The sequence below is a fragment of the Halyomorpha halys genome, unplaced genomic scaffold (assembly GCF_000696795.3).
Source record: "Halyomorpha halys isolate HHAL.00 unplaced genomic scaffold, Hhal_1.1 Scaffold996.1, whole genome shotgun sequence".
NCBI lineage: Eukaryota > Metazoa > Arthropoda > Insecta > Hemiptera > Pentatomidae > Halyomorpha > Halyomorpha halys.
Window position 1 is genome coordinate 263,911 of NW_027109983.1, and position 10,955 is coordinate 274,865.

Genomic DNA, 10,955 nt, shown 5'->3' on the forward strand with positions numbered 1-10,955 from the left:
AAATAAAATAAAAAAAAAAATAAAAAGTTTTTAGGTATCATAAACGAAAAAAAAGGTATCATACACACATAATTTAGGCCGAGATTATTTATTTTGAGCATATATCGGGTTCTGCTCTCTTGACATGCAGTATACAACAAATGATAGTAATCCTCCAAAGCCGTTCCATCAAAAGATGGACAAGGCTTATGAGGGTCCAAAGTATATTTGTGTGAACCGACATTAGAAGTGATGGCATATCGCCAGAAAGTCTAAGCTGGGCAATGATTCTCAGGTATGGGGGGAGGGGAGGGGTATCAGATCGTTAGCAAGCTCTGGGGAGCATCTAGATTAGCGAAAACCCTACTCAACCACGGATTGTAAGTAGGAATCACGTGAGATCATTAAACCCGAGGAATTCTCTTTAGCCTTCCAAGATCTCTTTCATTCGGATTTTAGAAAGTTTTCTCAGCTATGTAATCCAATTATATTGTAAACTCTACAGGTAACTACTATCCAGCTGCAGCAGCTTTAAAAACAATTAGTTCCAGAGCCCAACTGGAAAAAAAAAAGTCAGTCATTTTACTCCATTTTTTATTACATTTGTGAAAACTATGTATTGTTATTACTCAAATTGGATCAGTTCGTCAACCAGATCAGGTAACTACTGTGAGCGAGGTAGCTCTGTGGTGAAGCATGATGCTAATAACTCCAAGGGTTCGAATCGGGCTGAGCAGAAAATTTTTTGCTGTTAAACTGTAGCCATGTATCAACCTGGGTGTTCTTGAGTCCTCCTGGTTTCCACCTGGGTTCCAGCCTCATAAATTGTATACCCTGAATTGGGTAAAATTTAGCGGTCGAGCGCGATTCTGACAAAAGCACCTCCTTGCACAACCGTTGGTCTAGCAATGCTTTCTTACCCTTAACCCTTCATGGGTTGTAGCGGTACAGATTTTAATTTAATCGACTTTACTACCCACAATGGTGGTGCATATTCTAGCACTATGTTAAATGTTATTTCAAATGTTTATAAATACAACTTTTGTTACAGTCAAAAATATTAGCTAATTGTCAACAAAAGCTATTCTCTAACTGTGGAAAACTTAATGTAAGGGATTCGGAATACAACATTTTTAAATATTACCATGTTTAAAATTAACAACAAATGGTAAAGAAATGACAACCATAACAATAATAATTAGTCAGTAACTAATAGTAAATGGGAAATGATAACCATTAGTAGTTTTTAGCACTATAAACAAATAAATTAATAATATATATTTAAATTAATAATACATATATGTCAATGAATAAAACTAAATAAATCAAAATGGATTCATGGATGCAAGGCCAACAGGTGCCAGATTCATAGGAAGTCCTCGACTTAGCTACAATAGTGAATGACTACAATGAAAATGACCAATAACGCAATGTTGGACGAAGATACTAGGTTGTAATTCGTTGCTGAAAGTTACCAATAAAAAGATAAAGAACAAGAGACGTGATGGCCGTGCAGGTTGCGGAATAGGACGCAGAGCGCTCAGTCCGGAACCTTGTGGGTTCGATTCCCATCTGGAGCAGTGAAGAATTATTTCTTGGTTGTACCGAGAAATAAATTTTTACTCTCCCTCCTTAGTTTGTGAGCGGCGGCTATCTTGGAGATGCCGCCACGTGTTGGAAATGTGAACTAGTTGGCCCACATTCCGGATTTGTTTCTCCCACCAGATACCATTAACACACACCAAAAAAAAGATGTTTAACTAATTGGATTTATTTCCTTTTTTATTTTAGTAATTACCATCACTTTCTATCATTCTATTGTTTTTGTATCTTAACTATTACTATTATATCAGCTGCTATATTTTAGTATAGAAAATAATGTTAATTACAAATAGAGATTGAATTGCCTTATAAAAATGAAATGAAATAAAAAAGTAAACAAGAAAGCGATGTAAAGAATATTTCAAACAGTTATTGTAGTGAATAGTATCAATTTAACTGTACGGTAGAAACATTCATTATTAATAATTAATAAGGTTCAGAGAAACAGTCTAATAACCGTTTTCAGAAAAATATCTAATTGAGATTAAATTGCTTTAGACTGTAAAGGAACCGCTGATGAAATTGATGTCATGTAGTCGTAATAGATCAAAGGCTTAACAAATTGTATCAGAACTGAAAGTCTACCAACTACTTAAAGGTGACGATGTTCTAATGAAGTTTGTATTCATTCATCAATATCGAAAAAAATATTAGAACAAAGAAATGTTTTCAGCAAAGTAAAAGAAAAATTATACAAATAATTGAGCAAATTAAAAGCAATTTAACGCTTCGATAAAATATTTTATATTACCTTTAAAACTGAATTTCGACTATATGGAATTTTTGAAAACCCTACGTCAATAAATCACCATATTTTGGTGAGGGACTGTATCCAATTTCTTGAGGCGCTGCCTGTATGAATTACTAATGCCGACTTCCATCACAGACTTCATTCTTACACTGAGCACAGAAATGATTAAAGTCTAGTCATGCCATGACCAATCTCTCCCGTGCGGTGAAAATAAGGGGAATATTGAATAAGTTAATGCTCATTAATGTTTTTTTTTTAATTTTGTAACATGAAAATACTATTGAAAGATTATCAGGAGAAAATGGTTGGGGGTGCGGTATGTTTCGGCCAGAATTTCTGGCCTTTATCGGGGATTATGACAACCATTATGAATAAAAATAAGAAGATTACAGATAATATAGCTACATAAGTAGTATTGAAATAAAGTGAAAAAAAAATTAATTGTGAGAGAGGTAAGAAAAGGAAAATAATATACTTATGTAAAAAAATGTAGAAAATTAAAGTTGATAAATTAACAGTAGATTTTCTTTATTACAGTTATGAAATTTTGAAAATGAAAACGTATATGTGATTAATTAAATATTATATTCTGATACTGATTTTATCTTGTTTTAATATTTACACGGAAATTTTCTATTGATATTAATTCCGTACCTATATTATCTCTTATCTTGTTATTTTTTAGGTATTATCTATTTAGTTTTATTCACTATGGTTTTTATGTAGTATTTTGATCTTGGCCCCGATGAATGAAAATTGAAAAATTGAAATTCTGGCCGAAATTAATACAATAACAAAATAAATTTTACTTATTTCTATTCCATACTGTCCACACCTCCAACAATCATATAGTAGACGAATTTTTGAGTTATTGGATTGTTTTTTGTTTTGTTTTTCGAGGTATTTATAAGGATCAAAAGTTTTCAAAAAATTTATTTGTATCATTGCGACAATATAAACAATACATGTCTTAATATCAATCGTAAACACGATCAGTAACCTGTTAAATTTGGTACAATTTTGTTGAATACCTCATTTCCCGATATTAGTCAACTCTTTTGATGAAATTGTTATGTTGGGTGTTTTTTATGATGCTTTTAATAACCATATTCTCATTATTCATTAGAATGATTATTGTAACTTGATAGATTTTTAACAATATTGAGGGGAACGGTCAATCATTGTTTATGACCAAGTAAATAATTTAAATATATTTATCAAATAAAGTAAAATCTAGATATTAGACATGTTCGTCCTATTTATCTATATATAGATATAATTAAATGATCTTTGATATACTGTTATTGGGAAAGTCTGGAGAGGTAACAAGATACTCTACTTCCCAAGTTACAATACAACCTGTTCTCCCCAATAGGCCAATATCTCATATTCTCTACTAAACAAAATTAGGAGGATGCCAAGTAGTAACGGACACCCCATAACTTTTAATTTTGATTGTGAAGTTATCTGAACTATAAATTGAATTAAATTCTCTTTTCTTAGAGCTATTTTTCTATATTATGTATAAATATTTTCACTTAATAAAAAAATTTCCCCCAATACAATCTTATACTCTGTAGCCTAACTAAGGTCAAATATGAACCGAAGACGCATCTTCACTTGATTTGAACATTGACAGTTGACAGGATGCATCTACCCATTTCAAAAGAAATCCTCTTTCCCCCCTCCCCCACTAAATTCCATTTATTTCACACTAACTGTATGCCTCTTCATAAAATAATATTTTAATGCCATTAAAACTCTTTCTTATTAATTAATTTATAATTCTTCTTCTCCTTAAACTCTTTCTGGTACTATTGGTCCTTTATTATTTTTTTTAATGTTCTTTCTCGTGTACTAAGAGGTATAGAAGTTTTTGTTCTTGTTAACTTATAACCAATAGAGCTCACACCATTCAATTTCAGGGAATAACTTCATTAGCCTGATAGTTAATTTTTTTTTTTTTTTAGATTTTTACTTTCCAATTCATGTCTTACAATACCCTCCCCTAGGACTCCCAATACCTCAAAGCATTGCTCTGATTACCATGGGGTTATTTATTATATATAATTTATTATTTAATTATTTTATAAATTATAGTTATAGTTTAATAACTTAAAATTTACAATAAATATTAATTTCATTCCTAAATAATACTTTAAGTTTTGTACCGGCTGCAAAACTTCTTCTGAGGTGAAAAACTGAATTCTTTCCGTTGTTGATCAGTAGGAATCAAAATGAGCAAGGTGGTTGGTGGAAATTCGAAAAAACACTCGTGTGAATGAAAATTAAACTTATTATTGATGAGATTCAAATAGCTACTACATTATCCAAAAGGGAAAACGCTGTTTCTAGAATTTGACCCAATCTCCTAAACCAGATTAAAGTTTAAAACATTTAAATTTAAGGAATGGTTTAATTTGAATAAAATCCTCGAAAGTTTTTCCGATAGTAAATTATCGAGCCAATTTTATTAGTCTGTCAGAAAAAGACATAATCCTTTCATTTTGATTAAACCGATCATTAAATTAAATTACAATATTTAATTACTTTCAAAAGTGAATCAAATTCGAAAAACGATTTATTTCTTACGGTTATTCAAGCTGTGTATAAATAATCTTTTTTTTTTTTTTTTTTTAGGGTTTAGAGAGGTGTTGTCCGAATGTTTGTGATTTTTCTTCATCAGTTCTGGTCCAGGTTTGGGATTCGGTGAGAAGTGGGTGGTTAAAATCTTTGAAATTCAGCATTTTTAGTGGTCCTCCATAACGATTTGTTAGTAGTTGTAAGATTTTCAGTAAAGTTAATTAAATTTTGAATTTTGTATTTTCTGATTTCTACTTTTAGTTTATGTAATATTTGGTGTAATACGTTTTGTCAGTTGGATATCTGGTCCTACGCCACTTCGATCTTGCTCTGCGTTTTTCCCTTAATAAGATACGAATATGCTGTTGCAGGTTATTTTGTTTATTGTTATTGATTCGATTAGTCGATGTATTGTCAGTTATACTTGTTCTTATTGATGAGTTTTTCAATAGCTCCGTCAATGTCTTGTTTTGTTTTCAGTCTAATTTTTAAGTTCAGTTTAGTTACCAGGTTACATCTAAATTTCTCCCAGTCAACTCTTCCTGTTATCAATGAAGGGGTGGAGAGCTTTGGTACAAAAGCTTGAATGTAAAAATAGCAGAACTGGACAGTTATCTAATGATAGGTCGTCCAGGGATTCAACAATGGCTTGAGAGGGAGAGAGTGAACCTTAAATCTGTAAATTATATCATAGAATTTAAATAAATAAATAGTTTGATCCTAGATATATTGGGAAGGAATTGCCTGAGTTATACCAATTCATAAACGATGGATGGAGATGTCTAAAGAATAATGCGTTGTTTTTATTTATGTTTAAGAATCACATTCTTGATTATTTTTAGCGTAGGAGATATCAAAGTATAAGCCATAATGTATATTACACTGGAATACTTCTTAAAAATTATTAACAAATAAAATAGTGATAATATATAATTATAAACTTAATTTTGTCAATTTTTGATAAACACGGTAGTAAAAAGTTTACTTATCTCTGTAACTAATCTTTAGAAATGATACGTGTATATTTTAATCTATATAACTAATAATTCCTGCAATATTACAAGAAGCTTAACCATATAATTTGCTAAAATTAAAAGGATCAAGTAGCTAAAATTTTGATATATAGCAAAGTTTAAGTACGGAAGCACATATATTATATAACGTATATTGTAGGAAGATAGTCCAGGTAAAGCTCTGTAAAGGGCCAGATTGTTCCTCTTCAGCCCAGATGAAGCCCTGTAAAGGGGGGCGAAACGTTAGTCAACAATAAATAGTTTTCTTTTACTATTTTGATACCATGTTGATCACCATCTGGACTATCTTCCTACAATCTACTTCATACGGACAACTATCTTCTTCCAATATTAAAACTTATATTTTATGTAAGATATAATTCAAAGAAGGTACTAGATTATTTTTATTCTATTATTATTATTGGTAATAAATTAAATTGTTTCAATGTTGGTATAGATACATAGGAAAAGTATACAATTTCCGGGGCTTTATGAGTGATAAAATGAGGAACAATCCCGAAACGCTGAAAATTGAAAACAATATTTAATAATTCAAATGGACATTAAGTAAAAATAATTCAAATTTTGTGGTAAACATTAAAATAAATAAACTGAAAGAAATGACAAATCACTTTTAATTTTTTTTTTTGTAGTTACCTGCAACCTTCGTTGGAAACATTTCCAGCTGGTGCCTCTTCCGGATTTCACACTCCCTTTTTAACTTCATGAAGAATTCATAGTTAGCTTTGGAGGAGGACGAGGAGTTGTCAAAGTTACCTGTGAAAATAAATTTTAAAATATCTATTAAAATAATGGCAATGAAGAAAAATTAGTATAAACTAGATTGTTGGTTAGATAATGAAATTACAAAGAAATTATTTGAGCAGCACTGATTTCTTTATAGTAAGTGATAATCAAAGTGAATCTTGTGTATTAGTAATTTAATTTAGTTAAAAATAAAATATTAATCTATCATTTATTAGTAAAAAAAAAAGACATAAAATAATTGAAGCTATGTGTAAGAAATTTATATTGGTACTACAAAGGTACCAATCAATATATAACATTATGGAAAATGAGATGAAATCGAGATCTTTGAAAATAACTACACTAATCCTATATAAAGACACTAGAAACAACCCCTCGTAATGTACAAAGTACCCAGTCTCAATTAGTAAAAAGGTATATATTAAAGAAACTAATATTAACTTTTGAACTGTTTCTATCGGTGATACTGAACAGAAAGTAGTAGATGCATACTACAAATACTAATATATACAAGTATAATTTTTTATGGGGGGTAATTTTTATAATAATTAGTAATTTTTTGTAAATAACGAATCCGGCAATAATTTTTTTAATTAAAGCTGGAGCTAGTATTAGCAGTCTCACGATTGAAAACCGAAGTCCACAAAGAATTAATTATATATTTCTTAGATATTATGGTCCATATCTTTGAAACTATCAAGATCGCGTTCGAATATAGCTCTTTTATTCTTCTGTTTTAGAACGGATGTAGTTTTTTATGACTAAAATACTAATTTGATAATTTCAAAACTATCAAATACAAGATAAGCTGAACTATTATTGACGTATAGTCTTCTTTGGTTGTATATAAGAGTGTAAATGTGACTAGAAATTATATTATTTAATTTTTTTTTTCACACACATAGTTTAATTATGTTCATTTTTCTTTATCCTTCTGTTTGTATATATTTAAGAGAGATTTTTTTTTATTCATTTATTTATTTGTATTCTTATTTTATTTTATTTTATTATGTATGTGATCATTTATCACTATTACCTATTCCCCACAACTGTGTGGCAGATTGTAATATCTATCAATAAATAAAAAGTATTGAAAAAAAAAATTTCTTTGGTGCCTTTAAGATCTCTGTAGCATTTTCTAAAATATTAGAAGTCATCAATGCTTTACTACAGAGCTCGTGATCCACAAGAAGCGATTTCACACTCTTGAACGCCTAGGAATTTTAAGAACAAATATATAAATTTAAAAAAAATCATTTTAAAATTACTATCGTATACTACACAGTTTTCATAAATATAAATGTAGGTATTGGATTTAGTGTCCAGATATAACAAACTATTTACTATGACTAGTGGATCTGTGGACCACTATGACAACTATTTAACCATATACGGCCTATCACCACTCCCTCAGGAACATTTTTGAAAGCGTATACTGATGTAAGCGATTGGTTTTAGATAATACCTCCTATAACGTAAAAAATTCAGCGGTCATTGAAGTCATAACTGGTTTTGTTTTGCTGAAGGATATAAGGATGAAATCGATCTCATATTAAAACAGTTTTTTTACTGCAATAAGTGTTCTATTATTATAATTTTACTCTTAAAGTAAACTTGTTTAAATTATCAAACTAACTGTTTTTTTTTCACTTGGCCAATCTGAATAAAAATGTAATTTAAAGACCTCCCACTTAATTATTTCACACTTAACATCAGATTACACAATGTAATTAATCCTGGATATACGATGACCAGCGTATAGTGTGTCCTTACGTTAGACATCGAACCCTCAGTTGAGTACCGAGAAATCTCTCATTAATTGTTAGTGAGAGATAGCTTACAAGAGCCAGCGATTAAAACATATTCATTTTGCGTTGTTTTGTCTTTCCTTCTCCAGGAAAAGCAAGATAATGGAGCTTTTTCATCAGGAGATGATGAGAAAGTTTTTCTGCTTGTCTCAAGATAGCGGGTCTCGTTAAAGCTAAACGTTTTTATATATTTTTTCTATGGGACTTACTGTAAGTAAAAGACTTATGATTAATTCATCATTCTATATTATTACAAAAATAATTTTCGATACTTTTTATTTATTGATAGATATTACAATCTGCCACACCATGGTAGGGAATAGGTAACAGTGATGAATGATCACATTTATACTAAAATAAAATTAAAATAAAAAAGCAAATGAAAAAAAAGCAAAAATATAAATACAAACAGAGGGATAAACAAAATGAACATAATCAAACTATGTGTATGAAAAAAAATATATAATCAAATGTAGTAGATAGACAACCTTTTTTATTATTTTTTTTCTTTAAAATGGGCTAATAATAGTAATATTTAATATTTATCAGAATAAATAAAAAAATGAAAAAGCCTCTTTTTGTGTTATGATCTCCTTTTGTGAGATTTTGACATGTCGTAAATTCCTATGCGAAAATAATAATGTGGTTATTATATATTTCTCAGCATACATATTATCATAAAATAAAACATTCATATAAAAATATATATTTCTGTTTATGCTCAGAAAAGAATGATAGAGAATCAAAAATATAGAACAAAAAAGAAAAGTTTATGACAAAGTGTGAAAAAAGGTGGATTCACACTAGCTGGCAAAATGTAGAAGAGTAATCAATACTCAAAAAATGTTAATTAAAAGTGAATAAAATTAAAGGTGGGGTTTGCTTGTTATTTTTCAAGTTACAATTTACAAAACTATTATCCTTCCCACTGTTCTTTACGGATGCCAAACGTGACCCTTTCACAGCGCGTTTATTACAGAAAAAAAAAGTGTAACTTAAAATATTCGAAACAAAATAGAATGATTTAACCGAAGATTTAAACTGCTACACAAGACTGCATTCATGGAACTGCACAAGGGAAATATAAATAAGGTTTAGCATTGATGAAAATAAGATGGAGTGAAAAGGCGTGTCCCGAAACCTTACACCTTAAGGTTAGCAACGAGTGGATCCCTAAATTGTTAATAAAACTGAAACGTTGATGGGAGGATTGCGTTAAGGCTGGTGTAGTAGATTTGGGTTTGGAGGGACGTCACTGGAAAGAAGTATGTAGAGAACGAATTGGTGGTATCTGCATCGAGCCTTTGAATTCGCAAAGCCTTTATTATTGTTATTACAATAATAAAGTAATAATGCTCATCATTTAGTACTTTGAGTATATTTTATTATTACCATTAAGTACTTTTTCAATTTTGAATACAATAATTGCTTTTTCAATTTGGAAAAAAAAAATCCAAGTAGTAGCATCGAAAATGGTTTAATAATTCGTCGTTGTGCATTGTGATGATCTGATGCGTTTTGGTTACTGTTGGTAATGAAAATTAAAGTGAACTCACTTAGAAGAATGAAGGTGGCATCCTCTCTCTTTTTAATTTCTGTTCTCCCAGTTGAGAAGCCGCTTTCCTGAGTTACTCTTGCACGGTGATTTTCATTGAAGAAAATATTTGCCCTGAGAAATTTTTTTTTTTTATAGCCACATGAGCCGATAGTGTTACTTAGCCTATTATTTTCTATTAGGCATATGCGTGAATATGCTGCTCATATCTTCCGTTTATATGAAACAATGCCTCATTCATACTATGCGTTTCGTTTTAATTTTATACAGTTTACGTTCAGTTCCAAAACAGTTTCATAAAGTGAAAATTAATAGTTTTATATTAACTTTTCTTTCTGTTATCGTATTTTGTGAATCCACCTCAAACAAACCTGAAAGATGACATCGATTAATCATCTACAAATCGTGAAGTTCTAAGAAAGATGAAAGTTATAAATATAGTCGTTAAGAAAAAGGTTAGGTCATTTGTAAAAGCAAAGAATTTGAAAAATGGTAAAGCTCTTCGTAAAATGGGTGCCATCAGGACGAAGAGAGACGGAAGATTGAAAGAATCGCCCGAGCGGAATTATGGAAGGGGAGGTTGGCGACGAAGGACCTGATTGCAGTAGATTGGCAGGACAGAAACGTTTATCGTCTCAAAGCAGGCATCCCTTCAAAGAAGACTAAGTCAAATAAAGATAAAAATCATTATTAAATTAACTTTTATAGAACATTATAATAATTGCATTTATTTAAAAAATAAATATATAGTATCCGAAAAGACAGACCAAAAAGGATCACGTATATCTGTTTTCTGGAAGTTTAGTAAAAAAGCAAAACCAAAAACACTATATATCTAGCAAAAGTACCAAAATTTACAAAACATTTTGTGTCAAATATAATATATATATCTATAT

The 10,955-nt window shown here is 30.1% G+C and overlaps 1 protein-coding gene across 1 annotated transcript in view; it reads right to left on the bottom strand.

The window, feature by feature from the left end:
- Nucleotides 1–6,705, bottom strand: part of LOC106687674 (calcitonin gene-related peptide type 1 receptor) — a gene marked incomplete at its 5' end in the record, with an annotated part of 213,382 nt that extends 206,677 nt beyond the window's left edge. The window contains 1 exon segment of the mRNA XM_067048130.1: nt 6,586–6,705. Coding sequence (XP_066904231.1) covers nt 6,586–6,705 — 120 coding nt within the window.
- Between the last annotated feature and the right edge of the window lie 4,250 nt (nt 6,706–10,955).